The 17902-nt window shown below is 60.1% G+C and overlaps 2 protein-coding genes across 5 annotated transcripts in view; both read left to right on the forward strand.

Annotated features, from left to right (window-relative positions):
* Nucleotides 1–1871: 1871 nt before the first annotated feature.
* On the forward strand, nt 1872–12349 carry PTPN9 (protein tyrosine phosphatase non-receptor type 9). The gene is made up of 13 exons (XM_030228575.2): nt 1872–2209; nt 5799–5942; nt 6383–6472; nt 6573–6697; nt 7296–7401; nt 8012–8122; nt 8351–8679; nt 9050–9143; nt 9245–9314; nt 9792–9870; nt 10129–10279; nt 10364–10571; nt 10826–12349. The coding sequence occupies exons 1-13, from the start codon at nt 2177–2179 to the stop codon at nt 11050–11052; spliced, it is 1767 nt and encodes a 588-aa protein (XP_030084435.1). The 5' UTR covers nt 1872–2176; the 3' UTR covers nt 11053–12349.
* A 2370-nt stretch (nt 12350–14719) lies between these two features.
* Nucleotides 14720–17902, forward strand: part of SIN3A (SIN3 transcription regulator family member A) — a 33571-nt gene continuing 30388 nt past the window's right edge. For 2 of the 4 annotated variants that reach the window (XR_007778416.1, XM_030228449.2), the window contains exon 1: nt 14720–15205. The gene's annotated coding sequence lies outside the window, so the exon portion shown is untranslated. Of the gene's footprint in view, nt 15206–16383; nt 16500–17902 lie in introns of those variants that run through there. The other 2 variants (XM_050978398.1, XM_030228448.2) reach the window with 2 other exon arrangements.

Below are 17902 nucleotides of genomic sequence, written 5' to 3' on the forward strand. Positions count from 1 at the left end.
GTACTTCAGTCTCCTGTCCTGTTTTTCTCATCCCAGCCCAACCCCACCTTTTAAGCACCGGCTGCTCCCCCTCCCTGGTTTTGGGGGGATGAAATGATCATTCTCACTGTCCCCAGGTTGGTTTCCAGAGGGGGATGAAAAGGAGGGAGATTAAATACCAAGCTCACGCAGTGTTGGGGACTCTCCTCCCAGGTCTCTATGGAAATTCCCCTGGAGGAGATACTGAGAGTGGGGATGGCCACCTGCAGATAGCGGGTGCACTTGTATCCTGCCCTTGCACCCCCCGTTTTTCCCAGAAAGAGCCTGGTGTCTGTGCCAAGCGTGTGGGCTGTGTGCGACCATCTGGCCGTGCAGCGCTATTGATGATAGCAGCGGGCAGCAGGAACCGGCCTGGCTGTGGGAGGGGGCTGCCGGCGAAGCGGCACCCTGGCCCCGCAGCGTTAGAGCTGTCACTTTCAAACAGCTGCTTAAGTCACTGGTTTCGGTATTATTTTTTTAACATGTGAAGCAGCTGACCCAGGGAAAGAGGATGAGCACCTGGACTGCCTTAAAGACCCCGTCCCTCAAAGGTTCCCACCTTCAGCCTCCCTGGTTGGCAGATGTCTGCAGGGAGAGCAGGATACCGCATCCAGCCTCCTGTCAGCACAGTTTTCCTTCCATCAGGCAATTAAACCCGGAGGTGGGCATCTGGATGGAAGATTTGTGCATCCCTTAGGGCAGAGAAAGCTGCAGCTCAGGTTACTGCCCTCCAGCAGCCTTCCAAGGTCCTCCAGGAGAGAAGGAGAGGAAATACAGCCGAAGAGGGGCTGTGGGCGCTGATGGAGGAGAGCGAGAGGGAAGCGACTGCAGCTTCCCGCCGGCTCCAGATGATGCCTCATAGTTTCCCTTTTAGAAGCATGAGCTGGGCTGGAGAAATAAATATTTGCGTTACAATTCCTGTTGGGAACGAAAGGCTGTTTTTGGAGGGAGGGTGTCAAACGGAAGTCGCAGGGGCCAGCACAGTTTGGTGCTGTGACTATTCTCTTTGCTGGGTGCGATCCCACTCCCAGCTGGAACAGGCAGCAGCTCCACTGGAGGGGTCACCCCACCGGGAGCTGAAATTTGGCCTGGGGCGGGAGAGCTGAGCGGGCAGCTCGACCAGGAGAGGTGGCCTGGGGCGCTGGGGGCCAGAGCCAGCCTGGAGCACTCGTCCAGCCGGGGCTCTCAGCCCCTTCCCTCTGCCCTACTTCCATTTTCTCCCGGTTAGGTGCACAGGCTCCGGCTGTAGGCACGCTGCCAGCACAGTGCTCCTCGGCTGAACAAAATGTCCCCTTGTCCCAGGGCCTGGCTTTTTGGAGCGACCGCTGCTGTGCTTCCCGGGATCCCCGCTCCTTCCCGGAGGAGCTTCGGGACTCTCCGTCCAGGCGCTGACACCTGCGCTCGGCTGGGAAATGCAATTTAGGGACCGTAGAGGAGGGAGTGGAAAGAGACGCCTGGAAACCCCGGACTCCTGCTCGTGGGGGGAAGGCTGCGCGGCTGGAATCCCGGCAAGGGAGAAAGCTGTGCCGGGAATTTTATCCAGTAACAGCAAGGGAGGATGCGGCTGCCGGGAATTTTATCCAGCACCAGCAAAGGGAGGAGGATGCTGCCACCATTTTAGCGGCGGCGCTCCCGCCTGCCGCGGCCCGGAACCGGGGCTGGGTGAGCCGCCGCGGAGCCGGGGGGGCACCGGGCCCCTCCGGCCCCATCCCGGCTGCTGTCCCCCGCTCGCCCCCCCGTCGGGGAGGGCTTCCTGTCCCCCGCCCGCCCTGCGGGGTCGGCCGAGCCGCGGGGAGGGGACGGGGAGGAGGGACCGGGGGCTGCGGGCGCTTCCTGCCGCCGCCCCCGCCGGGGCAGAGCGGAGCGGGGCGGGAGCTCGGCTCGGCCCGGCCCAGCCGAGAGGCGCTCCCGGGCCGAGCCAAACTTCCCGGGGGGCTCGCACCAACACACGCACACGCATACATAGATATTTAATTTTTTTTTTTTTTGCCCCATTTTATTTTAATTTTCTCGGCACTTTCGGCGGGGCCCCCGGGGCGGAGCCGCCCTCGCCGCCGGGAGGGGCCGGTGCCCGCAGCGCCGGGGATGGGCTCCGCCGGGGCGTCCTCCGCCTAGACCAGCCCGGCTCGGATCGGCCCGGCCCGGCCCGGCGCGCAGCATGGCCGCGGAGCTCAGCGCCGAGGAGGAGCAGGTAGGTCCCGCCGGGCTCCTCTTCCCCGGGTCGGGCTGGGCAGGACGCCGGGGGCTTCTTCCCCACACCGCTCCTTTCCCATCGTTATTTGGCTAGCCTGGGTTGCCGGGCTGTTTTTTTCCCAGCCCGGCGATTCTCCCGGTGGGAAGCCCCCCCCACCCCCACGCAGCCCCCCATCCAAGCAGCCGCCAAACCCGCAGCCTCCCAACCCACGCAGCACCCACCCTACAACCCCCATCCACGCAACCCCCCCAAGCCTTCCCGTTCCCCAGGAGCCCTCGCAAGGCCCCTGCCGTGGATGCTGGGGCGTGGGTCCCACGTCCCCAGAGCAGCGTGGCCCCGCTGGCAAGCCTCCCTGCGGTGGGGATGATGCGTGGGGATGGATGCGTGTGCACGCGCTTCCCACGCCCCAGGCCTCCCGTGACGTCCCGGCTTCCTCCGCCGGCCTTGCGTCACCGCGGGAGGATGTTGCTGGGCTCGGGGAACGGGGCCCTGGAGCCGGCCGGGGCGCCTCGGGTGGCCGGAGCAATCCCTGCCTGTCCCCTCCTTTGTCCTCTTCGCCAGGCTTGCCCACCCGCGGCCGCTGGGCTTCCCTGTGGATGGGGATGTGCAGCCTGGGCGAGCTGCCGGGATCCCTCTGCCCCCTCGGGCTGTCACATTGGCCACGTTGGTGGCGCTGGGGACTGCAGAAGCCAAGGCGAAAAGGTCCCGTTTTCCTTCCAAAATGGTCGGTTTTCCAGTTGGTTGGCTGGTTGGTTTTCTCCTTTAAAAATCCTTCGTTTCTACAGGGAGGTTTAGGAGGGCTGGGATGGAGATGCCGAGTTCCAAAACCTCCATGGAAGAGCCCCTCCTGCAGCCTGCGCTGGTGCTCAGCAAATGCAGAGCTACCAGGCTTTTTCCTCCTGGGAGCAGCACTGCTCTCTCCAGGGTGATAAAATCCCGAGGAATGGGGAGTGTCCTTGGAGTGTCCAAGCAGGGAGTGCCCTCTGTCCCCACAGGTGCCTGAGATTTGCGTTTCTCCTGTGTCATGGAGGGGGCAAAGCTTCCAGAAATCGAGGTTTTGGAGATCCTGCACCTGCAGGGAAGGCTGGTTTGCAGTGGGAGCAGCATCCCAGGAGAGGGATCTCAGATGTTTGGTTTGTTTGGGTATATTGGATAGAGAAGGTGAAGAGATGTTTGCAGTAGTGGCTCCAGGTTTGGGTCATCAGCTTGGTGTGGGGAAGGCTGCCTTTCGTGCTGCCCTCAGTGACCTGGAAGCCAAAATAACAGAAGTTTCCTTCTTTTTGTGGGTAAGTGGTGGTTTGGGCTGGAACATGCCCTTCCTGCCATCCCTTCATCCTTCTTGGGACCATCAAGATTCCCTCCACTCTCCCCTGTTACTGACAGCAAGCCAGAGGGAAATTCACCCTTCTCCTCTTAGGCCAGCCTTGGGACATCTCCTCCACTTGCTCTCTGCAGCTCCCTCCCTAGCCTATCCCCAAGGAGCCAAAACCTTCCTTGAAGGTTTTCAGCCCAGCTGCAGTTTTCACAGATTTATCCCCCACTTCCCCACGCTGAAGAAGGAGGGCAGGTTTGCTGCCTGGGGGAGGAGGGCTGGAAGAACCCCTGGATTCCGGCAGCAGTGGCTTTGTCACCACCCTGCTCCGGCGCAGCGGGGACAGGGATGACGCCAGCGCTCCAAAGACCAGCATTGTTCCAAAAGCTTGGCCACGGACAATTTCACTCCCAGTGCTGCAGAAACAGAACTTCTTGTTGCAGCTCTGGGTCACAGGCTTTGTTTTTGGCACGTGGAGCGATCCCTGCTCCGCTGGGATTGACATGTGTATAAATCCATTTGGGATTGGGGCTAGGAATGATGATGAGACCCAGTGGAGCGCACAAAGGGGGCAGAGCTATGGCTGGCATTGATGCTCAGCTCTGTAATGCCTGGCTCCCTGCTGTTGAATGGCAGCACTGGTAAGTTTGGAATTTGGTTTTGTTCCCAGTGAAAGCTGGAATTCATGGCTGAACTGCCCTGCAAAGATAGTGCTTGTTCTTGTGCATCTTCCCCTTGCAAAAAGTCCGTCATCCCTTGTGACAGCTGCTGGAAATGGGATTGTGTGAAGTGTGGCGGGTTAGATGCTGAGGAAGCAGACCTGAACCGCAGGCTGCATCCTCTCCTCATTGCCACCATGCCCTCTGGGCCACTCTTCCCATCATCTGGGGACTCCCTTCCAATCATCTTGGGGTATCATTGCCAGCTCAGGCTGCAGTGTCGGCTCTGGTCTTTGTCCAAGGGAAGTGGGAGTTTTACCTGGCACTCACTCCCATGCCTTGACTGTCCTGCACGTGCTGGGGAAGGATCATCTTCACTGTTATTTTGGGTTTGCATCTGCACCCCTGGGTTTTGAGCAACTGGGTGCCTGGGGGGATGCCCTGGTGAAGTGGAGGTGTGCCCAGGATATATTGGATAGGATATGTTTACAGATAAACTATATTCCTATATGAGTGGATGTGTGCTATGTTAAGGCTGAAGATGGTTCCTGTATTGCCCCATTTATTTTCCTGTGGTGCTTGCCTGGCTGCTTTGTGTGACTCTGGGACCAAGTTGGGGAGCTCCTGGCTGCAGAGTGCTGGGAGACAGACCCCGGGGTGAGCCGGGCTCCTTTGGCCCATCCCATGAGAGGGGCTCGCTGTCCCTCCCAGCCTCGCGCCGCCGATAAACCCCGGCCCTTCGCTTCCTCCTGTCGGAAGTCATTAACACCGACAAGCTTTTCTGGCTCAATAGCTCCCAGTAACTCTGAATAGTTCCCAGTAACTCCGTGCCTGACATCCTACACCGCCGCCTGCCTGCCTCCCTCCCGGAGCCAGCCTTCAGCACTCACCTCCCTCCTCCTCCTCCTTGCTCACCATCCTCTGCTCTGGGGAGCTTGGAAGCTGTTTTATTTTGGTGTGTGCCTGGGTGGGGGCAAGGCATTTTGGTGTCTCCCTCCATGCTGCCTGCATCCTTTGAGCAGGATGCAGTGGAAGACTGGGCTGCTCTGTCCTGTCACCCCTGGGGCTCCGGTGTGGGACGGGATCAATTCATGGCAGAAGGCAAAGCTGCGTCCTGGGACCCTCCTGGTGTTCCATGTGTGTGTGAAACTGGTGTTACTGGGCGAGCTGGTCCATGTCCTGTAGCAGGTTGAAGTGTCAGCCCTCCAGTGTCCCTGCCTGTGTTCCCACAGCCGAGTTCGCTGCCCCGTGGTGGAGCTGCAGCCCCAGGAGGCACTGCCAGCTGATGGGGCTGTGATGGGGATGCTGTGTCTGAATAGGAGTTTGTTGCATATAAAATCATCCTTTTGCTCCCCCTCTCCTTTCCATAAGTGTTCCCCAGCCTCCAGGCCATTTTTCCCACCCCTTGCTCCCTTTCCCATGTGGCATTTCTGCTGTCTCCATGGCCACTGCCCTTACCTCTTTTGTTGTGGAGCTCCCTGCTTCACCCCAAGAACCTGCTGGGTCTCTTGAGGATTGTAGCTCCAACAATGCTCCTTGGCCACTCCTCCTCCTCCTCCTCTTCCTCATCTTCCTCTCACCCTGTCTCACTGCATGCCCCTGATCTCTCCCACAGGCCACCAAGCAGTTCCTGGAGGAGATCAACAAGTGGACAGGCCAGTACAATGTGTCCCCGCTCTCCTGGAACGTGGCTGTCAAGTTCCTCATGGCCCGCAAGTTCGACGTCCTGCGGGCCATCGAGCTCTTCCACTCCTACCGGGTAAGTGAGATGGGAACCCCCCATCTGAGGGCTTCCTGCTCTGCAGGACATCCTGCTCCCCAGGACCACCCTCCCCCTCCTCCTTTTTCTCTCTCCCTTACAAGTTTTATCCAACTGGAAAATCCTTTTTCAGCCAAGGCAAGTTGCCATGGAGATCTCACCAATCCCAATCCCTTCCCCTCCTCTGGGAGCAGCTCATGCGGTGCCCTCCTGGCTGGTGTGTGCTGCCCACAGAGCATTTCCCTGTGTGTTAAGGATATACAGCCATGACTGCCTTTTCCAACCTGGTGTTGCAAAGCTGCTCCTTCTGTTTCTGAGGGGTGTGCTGGAAGATGATCCCATGGAGCAGAGGTTCCCTGGGACAGCTGGATGCCCGGTGGGGCAGAGGTGGGCCGTGCCTGTGTCCCCTGTGCCCCCTGTCACTGCCCTCTGTGCCCCAGGAGACACGGCTGAAGGAGGGGATTGTGAAGCTGAAGCCGCACGAGGAGCCGCTGCGCTCGGAGCTGCTCAGCGGGAAGTTCACCATTCTGGTAGGTGGGGTGTACCCCCAGGAGTTCCCCCAGCTGGGTGGCTTGTCCCAGCTCTGCTCCACGGGGATGCTGCAGGAGTCTGACCCTGTTTCCTCGGCAGAGCGTGCGGGACCCCTCGGGAGCCTCCATCGCCCTGTTCACAGCCAAGCTGCACCACCCCAGCAAGAGCGTGCAGCACGTGGTGCTCCAGGCGCTCTTCTACCTGCTGGACCGAGCTGTGGAGAGGTGAGCCTGCCTCTGCAGGGGTACCCTGTCTCACACTGGAGAGTCCCGAGGGAGCACGTTCCCTCCCAGGGAGATCACTGCTCCCTGTGGCTTGAAATTCCCTGGTTTGAACTCCAGCCTGTCCTCCGTATGGAATTGTTCAGCAGGGGAGCAAAATCCCCCAAGCCCTGAACCAGGCTCTTTGCAGCCTTGCCCTGTCCACACCCTGGGTTCAGTTTAGCAAAGTCCTGGATTCCTGAAGGCTCTGGCTGGGGAGGAGGCAGCCCCACCATCAGCCAGACGTAACGTGAGCCCTGCCAAAAATATAAACCCAGGACATTCCCCTGCCACTTATCCTGCTGGGCTCTGTCTGGTTTTGACCTTACCCATCACGGGTGGTGCTGCTGAGGCAGGCTTAAGGCACAAGTCAGGCTTAAATAAGGGTTGTAGGAAGAGATGGTGAAGCGACTGGGAAGTGCAGAAGCGAGGTTTGGGTCTGTGAGTCCTTTGGGAAGCATGGGAAGGGATTTTTGGGAGTCAGTGTGAGGCAGACCTACTGATGCAGGGAGCCAGGTGGTTGCATGTTGTGGGGTTGACGTTGTTCTTTTCCTCCTCTCAGCTTTGAGACGCAAAGGAACGGGCTGGTATTCATCTACGACATGGCAGGGTCACAGTACACCAACTTCGAGCTGGACCTCAGCAAGAAGATCCTCAACCTGCTCAAGGTGGTGCCTGAGGGTTCACTGATGTCTGTGTGGGCTGCTCACTCACCAAGAACCCAGAGCCCTGTGGTTTTGGCATCAATGTGCCCCCCAGACCACACTGACCACGTCTCGGCCAGGAGCACCAGCTGCAGCCCCGCAGAACCTCGGGGAGGCACTGGGAGCTTGCCAGGCCGGACCCGGCTGTGGCTGCGGTGTGGCGCGGGCGGGAGGGATCAGCTGTCCCCAGGCTGGATTCCTCTCACAGCTGCTGGCAGCACTTTTGGGAAAACAGATGCAAATTATTTTTTAATCGTGCTGGCATTTGGTGCCTCCTCCCTCCTCCGGGAAAAAAAAAATCAATAAGAGTAAATACTGGCCAGGGTGTGTTCTTTACATAATCCCAGTTCCCAGTCTTCACCTCTCCCTGTGGAGCCAAACCCTCTGCTTACCTAATTCCAAGGAAGTAATTTGGGTCCTTATCAACTCATAAAAGCAAGCACAGCTGGAGTGTGTGAGGCATGCTTCAGGTGTGGCATTGCCCTCGTGGGTTCCCATGTGCTGGATGTCACCTCTGCTGGGACATATCCCCTGCCACAGCAGAGCGGGTCTGACCCCCTCCTCACGCCCACAGGGTGCCTTCCCAGCTCGGCTCAAGAAGGTTTTCATCGTGGGAGCACCCATGTGGTTCCGTGTGCCCTACTCCATCATCAGCCTGCTGCTGAAGGAGAAGCTGCGGGAGCGGGTGAGTAGGGATCCTCCTGGCACGGCACTCTCCTGGCACAGGAGCCTCAGTGGGCAGGGCTGAGGCTGCTTTCCCTTCTTGCCAGGGTGGTGAAAGCAGCTTGTGCCATTCAGCCTCATCTGCTGGAAGCTGCTGAGCCACCAGACCTTTGGCATCCCTCTCCCCATCCCCAGCAAATCCTCTCCAACCTTCTTGGAGTCACCCCTGCCTGTCCCCTTCCTCTCACAGGTGCAGATGGTGAAGATGTCGGAGCTGAAGGATCACCTGCCCCGGGAATGCCTCCCTGAGTACCTGGGAGGGTCCCTCAAACTGGACCCTCTGAGCTGGAACTGCCGATTCCTGCCCCAGCAGAACGGGCACCCCGACCCCCTGGACGAGCTCATCCTGGTGCCGCTGGCGGCCCCCAAAGATAACGGCTCTGTCCACGTCCCCGGGCCCAAGTCTGTCACCCTTCAGGAGCTGCTGGATCATGTCAGCCACAAGCAGAAACGTGGCATCTATGAGGAGTACGAAGACATTCGGCGCAGGAGCCCGGCCGGCACCTTCGCCTGCTCTTTGTGAGTTGGTGGGAGGGAGCCAGGTGCCCCTATCACCCCAAAAAGCTGGGTGCCCCCCACACCACTCTTCTGCTGCTGGATGAGGGCCCATCAGCCTCTTCATGGCGTGGTGCTTTGAGTTAGCAACACAGAACCGCGGCCTAGGGGATGGTGTGAGCCCCCTTTGGGGGTCCTGCAGCCTCTGGGAGTCAGGGGGAGCCACATAGGACAGGAGGGACCAGGACCTGGCCGGGACTCTGCTTCCCGAGGCTTTGGCCAGGTGATGGCAGCAGAGCCCAGGCTACGGGCCCCAGAGGCTTGCACAGGGGGAGGGATGCTGCCTTTGCCTTGCCTGGAATACATCCCTGCTTCCCTCTCCCCCGTCTCCCAGGGCACCCTACAACCAGGACAAGAACCGGTACGGGGACGTGCCCTGCCTGGACCAAACCCGTGTCAAGCTGGCAAAGCCATACAGCCGCCCGGAGGTGAGCCAGCCCAGGAGGGAAACCCACAGCCCTGTGGGAAGCTGGCACAGCTCTCCCAGGGTTCTGGAGGCCTTATCTCACCCATGCTTTTCTCCCTGCAGCTGACTGACTACATCAACGCGAGCTTCATGGATGGCTACAAGCAGAGGAATGCTTACATTGGCACTCAGGGTATGGCTGAGCCAACAAGGGGTTGTTCTGCTCCTGATGCACCCATGGGTTCCACCTCTCTGCCCAGTGTCAGCCACTAGCCATGGGGGACATCCCAGGAGCTGGGCACTGCCCAGCAGGTCCCCCTTCTCCCAGGGTGTATTTACTCCTCCCTGGGTGTATTTATTCCCCTCTCAGTTTCCAGCTAGTGGACTGAAGTTTTTCCTGGAAGAGAGCAAGGGGATCCATCTTCATCCGTGATAGCAGCCCTCTCCCTCTCCCTGCCCCCATCCTAGCTCTGGATTTGCCCCATCTGCCCAGGGATGAGCAGAGAGGTGGGATCAGCACTGAGCTGATCATGGATCCATACCTGGGCCAGCCCCTACAGGAAGGGGCTGTGGTTCCCTGTGGGGGTGATGAGGGGCTGGTGGATGCAGCTGGGCAGGGGGTTGCCCAGATCCGTGAGGTTTTGGGCTGATGTGTGGGTTGTCCCTGCAGGGCCTCTGGAAAACACCTACGGTGACTTCTGGCGCATGGTGTGGGAGCAGAACGTCCTGGTGATCGTGATGACAACCCGGTGAGCGCTCCTGGAGGGACACAGCCCTCTTTTTCTGTGCCAAATGAGCATTTTTGGTGTGGGATAAGCAGTGCTGGGCTCAGTGCAGTGATCTTTCAGCACTGGTGCCCGCCAGAGCCCCACAGAAGTGGGACACTGGGTTAAGGGCAGACTGTTTGGTCCCTGCGGGGTCCCCAAAGGACCAAGGCTGGGTGGCATGGGAGATGTCTCAGGCAGGACAAGGAGAACATTACCAGCTTGTTGTTGTCATGCTCCCAGGCTGGAGGAGGGAGGCAGGAGGAAGTGCGGCCAGTACTGGCCCCTGGAAAAGGATTTCCAGGTGTGCTTTGGGGCCCTGACCATCACCAACCTGGGCGTAGAGAACCTCAACCATTACAAGAAAACCATCCTGGAGATCCACAGCTCAGAGGTGCGTGGGCACAGCTGCCTGGTGGAGGAATGGCATGGGGGCACCAGGGGAGGAAAGAGAGTCTAAACGCCCTGCTTTCCCCAGACCAGGGAGCGGCGGCTGGTGTCCCACTTCCAGTACCTGAGCTGGCCAGATTATGGTGTCCCCTCTTCCGCCGCCACTCTCATTGACTTTTTGGGGGCCGTGAAACAGCAGCAGAGAGTGGCTGTCAGCGCCCTGGGACCTCGCTTCAAGGGTCACCCCGGGGGACCCCCAGTCGTGGTGCACTGCAGCGCTGGCATTGGCAGGACAGGTAATGGCTGTGGGGGAGAATTGGGGGTGGTGGGGTGACAAGTCCAGCTTCCCTGGGGTGTTTCCATCCCGGGGACCCACGGTGTGTTTGCAAGCTGAGACATGTCCTCAGGACTTGCCACAACCATCAGACCTGGGAGAGGTCCCCAGATGTGTAGGAGATCAGTGTGGGGCTGAGCACCAGCACTCCAGTTCTCACAAGGGATGGCGATGGTGCCATTTGGTGTCTGATGCCATGCCCATCGCTGTCCCTAGGTACCTTCTGCGCGCTGGACATCTGCCTGTCACAGCTGCAGGACGTGGGCACGCTGAACATCTACCAGACAGTGCTGCGCATGCGGACCCAGCGCGCCTTCAGCATCCAGACCCCTGAGCAGTATTACTTCTGCTACACCGCCATCCTGGAGCACGCCCAGCGCGAGGGGCTGCTGCTCACCAACCACAGCCGGGCCGCCCAGGAGAAGAGCTCGCCGGGGCACTGAGACCCTCCACCTCCCTCAGACACTGCTGCCCATTCTCGGGCGCTGCCCGCGCCGCCTCGGCGCCGCCGGGACTCAGCAGAGCCAGAGCCCTCAGCTGTCAGCACTGCTATGGAACTGTGCCTTATTCAACCCAAACGGTGGCTGCCACTTTGCCGGCACGGGAAGGGGCTCTCACTCCTCCCCGTCGTGTTTCGGTTGGGTTTGGATGGTTGGGGAGGTGGTTTGTCTTCTCTTCGAGTTGTTGGGATTTTTTATTTTGTTTTCGGTTTTTTTGTTGTTGTTGGGACCACCTAAGATGTACCTAGAGAGGGGCTTTGCAAAGTTCTAGGAAATGTATTCCCAGTCCTGGGGCTGAGGAAGAGGCACATGCTTCAGTGTCACCTGACGCTCCATCTGTGTGTCTGTATGTATGTGTGTATATAATATACCCCCGCTGTGACCCCCGGCTATTATATAGATACATATATACAACCTCCCCTTTATCAGCTCCCAAGGGTCCCCGCTGTCCTGCCACCTCACTGCTGTGATCTCTGGAGCGGTGAGTTTGGTCCTGGCTCTGTCTTGTCTTCCCCCTTGCCCTTGTTTCCCCTCATGGGCAGCGTTGGGACCCAGTACCCACTCCTGTGCCCATCCCGCTGGAGGCACAAGGATACTCGATGGTGTCCCCCCTGTTTCTTTGTCTCATCCTCCCCATGGAGAGAGATAGCAGCAGTGCTCCTGGGAGGATCTGGAGGACTGGGTTGTCTGGGGGTGCTGAGCTGGCAGGCATCTCCTGGCCCTTGGGCGCCGCTGAGGGAGTCACTAGGTACGAGGTGACAGGGCCGTGGGGACCGACCGGCTCTCCAGGTTGCCCGGCTTTCCCAAGCTGCCACTGGGAACCCGCAGGCCCAGCCCTGCGTTGAGTCATGGGCCGGGAAAGCGCTGAGCAAGAGCAAACCCCAAACCCTGGAGAGGCAACGAGCCTCTGCCCCTGCCCCAGCCTCCGCCACTGCCTGGGCCTCCCCAACTTTATACTGTAATAAGCTCTTTGAATGTGTATATTCTTATTTTTTTATAATCTTGGGGGAGGGGGGCTCAGGGTTTGGGAGGTTTTGTTTTGGGGCTTTTTTTTTTTTTTGTTTTGTTTTTGGGTTTTGTTTTTTTTTATTTAACATTAACTTGATCCAAGCCAGAGCCAGAAGTATTTGTAAATGTTCCTATTTTGCTCTCAGAGAAACCTTTTTGTTGTTGTTACTTTTTTGGGAGTTGTTTTGTTTTTATTTGTATTGATATATAAATATACCACCAGTGACCAGTCCTCTTTGCTGTCGTGGGGGCATTGGGCAGGACAGAAGGAGGGAATTCAGGGCTTTGCACGGGCTGTGATCTCTGAAAACTAGCTGGCCTCATCCCTGGCTAGACGTGGACTTCGAGGAGCACAGGGCTGTGTTCAGGGCTTCTGGCCTGGGTGAGGCTGAGACAGAGATAACCAGGCTGCAGGAAGCTTTCCTGGTCAGGCAGGATAGTGTCAGGAGGGAAGGCAGCACAATGAGCTGGAGTAGCCAGGGGGGACACAACACACCCTGCTCCAAGCTCCTGCCCCTTTTCCCAGAGCCTTGACAAGTCCCAGGACATCAGTCTCCTGTCTGGCCATGGTATCTGCCTGCTGCTGCCTTTTGCTGCAGGATTTGGGGGTGCAGGCATCACCTCTGTGCTTCTGGATCCCCTCTGAGCAGGCATGTAGGGCACAAAAATCAGGGGGAACTCCTGGGCAGCCCCAGCTGCCTTCAGGTGCAAGCAATGCCAGTCCCAGAGCAGCAGCCACAGCCTGAGGCTTAGGGACGAGGGAATAAAAAAGGCAGCTTGTGCAAATGAAGCCCTAGAGCCAGCAAGAGAGCTCATGCCCCAGAGCAGGGCAGCTGGCGGGTGTGAAGAGCAGCACCTGTGTTTGTTCAGCTGGAGCCTAAAAAAGTGAGGGATGCCAGTGTCTTTCTAGGACTAGCACAGAAAGAAGCTTTCTCCTGTGCTCTGGGGGTGGACTGGTGTGGCTGTGCCAAACCGAGGTCAGACACAAGCACTGGACGGCTGGAAAAGAACCAGAGGCAGCAGGGAATCTGTCTGGAAGGGCTGCATGTCCCAGGGCATAGGAGTGCATGAGAGGTGGGTGTTGGGATCACCCCTGGGGCTGTGCACATCCTGCCTGCAGAGTGGTTCTGGTTCAGCTGCAGTGTCCCATCCTTCCAGGTACCATTTTCCACCCAGCTGTCTCCTGGAGCAGCACCAGCCCAGGCAGTGTGATCTGCTCCTCCGGCTCAGACTGCCCCAGAGTTTCCCTCCAGGCACCCATTGCAGGGTGGCTCCTCCAAGGGAGCTCTCATCCTCTGAGGGAAGGCTCCTGGGGCCCTCCCTCCTCACTGCCAACTTTTTCACCCAGCTGGGCTTTCTTAGAACACGTGCAGGAGGGGAGTGTTAGCAGTTTATTGTTAATCCTGTGCTGTCAGCAGCAGCTCTCTGTGGCTCAGCGGGGCTTTTGGCAAAGTGCTGGGTCCAGATCAGAAAGCTGCAGGTGATGCCAAGTGTCCCACGTGGCCCCACGAATGTGCCCAGCCCATGTCTCTCTTCCACTGGCTGTGAAATTCCAACCAAGCCCGCTTTGTGCACACGGTAAAGGTGGTTGTGCCCTCTAGCTCAATCCCACAGGATGTGGGCACAGAGAACCAAAACGTTTCCAAGACTCATGTGCTGGGTATCTGATAGGAGCAACCAGAGGAGAGGGAGGGAGATAACCAACTCTGGCTCTGAATGGGAACAGCTCAGATATGCTGCTCCCTTCGAGGAGGGATGAAGAGCCCATCTGTGCTGGAGGCGGAGGAAAAGGTTGTAAACCCTTTCCATGGGAAAACAACCCAAACACTCACCCTCCCTTACTATTTCCAGGGCTGCATTTCTTCTCAAAGCCAGCATTTTCAGTCCTCTTGCACAACACGATGTTTTGTTCCATCCATTCCTTCTGTGCCAGCAGGTCCTGCTCAGCAGTAGAAACAAGGATTTCTCTGGAAATGGTCACTTCACGCAGACGGCCAAAAGTTACTGGAAAGAAAAACTTTGTATTGTTTGGAGAGCGGTGGGAAAAACGGGCTGTTGAGTGCAAGCAGTCTGGTGCCTGGAGGATCTCCCCTTCCCTGGAGTGGCCCAGAGATGGGGAATCAGCCACCACGGGCAAAAGTAACAATACAGAACGAAATCCAAAGTTCCGCTGGAGTCTGGAAATGGGGATTTAAAGGCATCGCAGGGCAATCCTAAAGCGGTGCTGCATCGCTGTGCCCACCTGTCTCATTTGGCTTTCTTGGCTGCGTGCATGCCTCGCTAATGACGATTACTTCGGTGCTTGTAATTTTGCGCCCTGGGAGTTTGGAAAGAGCCTAGCTCCAGAGCGCTTCATTTCTCAGCCCTTCTGCTTCCTTGTCTCCGGTTTGCAAGGCTCAGGCTCGATCTCCAGTGGCACCGCAGCCCGTGCAGACTCAAACCCCGTGTCGAGAGTCCTTCCAGGGGTTAAACCGAGCTGCAGCTCCCAGCTACAGAGAGAGAGAGAGAGAGAGAGAGAGAGAGAACCTCCTCTGCTTGTCCCGGCACCCCCCCCCCCACTGCCTGCGCCTGCAACGCTCTCCCGGTCTGAGAAAGGGAAGAACAGCTGGAAAGTAAAAAAAATACAACTAGGAGATTTGGACCTTGTTTGAGTGAAGGTGCTTGAAACACACATTTTAGCAGACGTGTGGAACCCCTGTTTGTGTTTCACCCTTTTCCGAGCACGCTCTAGATGCCCAGACGAGCACTAACGGGCAGCCAGGCCTGGCTCCTGCAGCCTCCGTCTGCGGAGCCCAGCAGCCCGCTCCACAACTTTCCAAACGGAGAGAAACACGGCAATCGAAAGGCATTAACCCCACCTCCAGCTCGTGTTCTAGCGGAGGGGAAGGCCGGCTGCCGCGGCGGGGGCACCGGCCGGCCCAGCTCCCTTCCTCCCTCTCTCCGGGAGAGGCCTTTCCCTCACACCCCCCCTTGCTCGCGCCCCCCCTCCCGCCGTGGGCGGTGCGGCCGTGACGATCGGCACCGCGGGGCCAATCCGCCCCGGGGGGAGTTCCCCCTCCATTCAGGGCTGCTCGCCTGCGCCTTGAGGGTAGGTAACAGCTGCTTCCCCCACACGCACTTTCCCAGTTTCGACCCCCTTCACGGGAATCGCTTCCCAAGGGCCCGGCGGGCGGGCGGGCGGGAACCTGAGGGAAAAGGAGGGGGGGGGGTAGGAGGGGATGGAAGCGCGCGCGCTCCGGATCCCGCCGGCGGGAAGCGCGCGACGGGCGGGGGGTGGGGGGGGGGCAGGCGAGTGACTGAGTGTGTGTGTGCGGGGGGGAGGGAGGGGGCCATTGCCGCGGCGGCCACGCCCCCTCCCTGGCACGCTATTGGCGGCAGCAGCTGAGGGCGCCGCCCCCCGCGGCGCGCACCGCCCCCGGCCCCCCTCCTCCTCCTCGGTGCGTGCGTGCGTGAGTGTGAGCGTGTGCGAGTGTGCGGCGCGTGTGCGGGAGGCAGTGTGTGTGTGTGCCCCCCGCCCGCACGTGTAACCGACCCGCCCCACGTGGGGCGCCGCCATCCCGGAAGTGAAGGGGTCGGGGACAAAAGGCAGCGCCGCGCCGCCCCCGGGCCCGGGCCCCGCCGCCAAGCCCCCCCCTCCTCTCCCGCCGCCGAACCGGTTGGCACCGGGGCCCGGGGCCGGGGGGAGGATGACGGGGGGAGCCGCTGGCGCGGGCCGCGGCCGCGATGTAAACATTCCACAAAAGGGCTCCCCAGAGAGGGGGGCGTGGCCTCGCCGGTGGCGGGCGGGGCCAATTCGCCGCGTGGGTGGGCTTCTCGCCGTGACGGCGTCGCTGCCCCGCTCGCCAATTGGCCGGCGCTTTGGTGTCGTAGCCAATAGGGCGGTGGAGGAGGCGGGTCGGGGGCGGGGCGCGCTGCTTATACGGACATTTTTCTTCGGCGGTCGCTCCCCCCCCTCCTCGCCTCCCTCCCTTCCTCTCCACATCCCCTTCCTGGGGGCCGCGGCCAATAGGGGAGGTCCTGGTGGGCGGGGCCAGCGCTCCCATTGGCCCAGATAGTGACGGGCACGCGTCTCAGCCAACGGGTACTCGGGGCTCCCCCCCTGCGCGAGGAGGGGCGGGATTTCCCGGGGAACAGAGAAGCGGGCAGCGCTCCGCCGCGGCGGCCGACAGACGGTTACTCCATCTTACCCCCCCCGCCGAGCCCCCCGCCCCCGCCGGGGCACCGGCGCCGCCCCCGCCCGCCCCCCCCCTCCGGGAGGAGGGGCGCGGGGACACCCCCTTCTCACTGCGCCGGGGACAGCCCGCCCCCGCCGCCCGCCCGGGAGGTGCCCGCCACCCCCGGACCCTGAGGGAGACCCGGCCGCTGCCAGGAGCCGCTTCGAGGTAAGGAAGAGCGGGGCGGCGGGGACGGGAGGCCGCCGGGCCCGGGGCCGGCCCCCTCCGGCGATCCGTAGGGGGCGGGGCCCGGCGCCGGTGCGGCGGCGGCGCGGGGTTGGGTGGGGGGGCCGGTCGGTACCCGCGGCGGGGCTCCCCGGGGAGCCCCGGCCCGCGCGGGCGGCCGCGCGTCCTCCCGCCCCGCCCCGCCCCGCCGGGGTGTCCCGGCCCCGGCATGGCGGGAGCGGCGGGCGGAGCGTGCGGCGGCCGCTGGGCGCGCTGCGAGCCGGGCGCCGCCTCCTCCCCCCGCCCCTCCGCCCGCCCTCCGCCCGGTGCCGCTCCCGGGCTGCGGCGGGACCGCCCCCGGCAGCGCTCGCCCGCATTGCACGGCCCCGGTACCGGCCGCACCGCGCGCCGGAGCCGCCGCCGGGGCTCCCGTCCGCCCGGGGGGCGTTCCGAGAGCCGGGGGGGCGGCGCGGTGCTCCCCGGTGCCGGCGTTCGCCCAACTTCCCGGCGGAGTTGCCATGAAGGCGCCGTGCCCCCGCCGCGCTCCCGGTCCCCGCGCCACGGGCGCTCCGCGGCGGCTCCGGGCTGGCCGAGGGCTCCCCCGTGGCTTTCGCAGCGCTCCCGCTCCGCAGCGCGGCTCTCCAAAAGGACCTGTTGGAGCGGCGCGCACGGGCACGGGAACCCGAGAGCTCCCCGGGCACCCGTCAGTTTTCCTGCGATTGTAATAGCGAGCCGGAGCCCTCTGCTCGTCCTCCCGTGCTCACATTGGTATTTCGTCCATTTTTTTAATTCTTCAGGCTGTTGTACATCCCTCGAAACTACTTCAGGTTGATAGCAGGAGGCTGGTGGAGTTCAAGTAGCTTTAAAGTCTGACTGTACTTTGTGTCTGCTTAACTAAATCCTGGTTTTTCTGCCTTTTTCTGGCCCGGGGTCAGACCCATTCTGAATTTTAACAATCATTATTAGTGTGAATAGCACGTGTGCTCAGATACAAGTTACATCCCTGAAGAAACCTATTTATTTGGACCACTGAAATGGGGCAAAATAACTTGTGTCAGCTCTTTTTCAAACTCATTATCAAAGGCATCTCCAGCTGTGCCTGGATTTTCAGTCTCCCACGCTGTCCAGAGGAACCTAAACCTGGTCTGTGTGTTAAAGTGTAGCTGAAGGCTGACATAACACCTCATGTTTCTCTTTTAACTTGCCGCTTTTCCTTGTGCTAAAAGGTGCAGGCTCAGTAAACAAGTGGGAAATGCCCAACTTAATTCAGTGCAGCTGTATCTCTACTGGCCATTTTCCACTCCTAACTTGTAATTATTTTAAAAAATACACTTTTCGGAAAAGTGAACATTGCTATATAGGATTAACTGTATAGTGCAGTATTTTAAATTAAAATGGCATTTTAT

The sequence above is a fragment of the Serinus canaria genome, chromosome 10 (genome assembly GCF_022539315.1).
Source record: "Serinus canaria isolate serCan28SL12 chromosome 10, serCan2020, whole genome shotgun sequence".
Lineage (NCBI taxonomy): Eukaryota > Metazoa > Chordata > Aves > Passeriformes > Fringillidae > Serinus > Serinus canaria.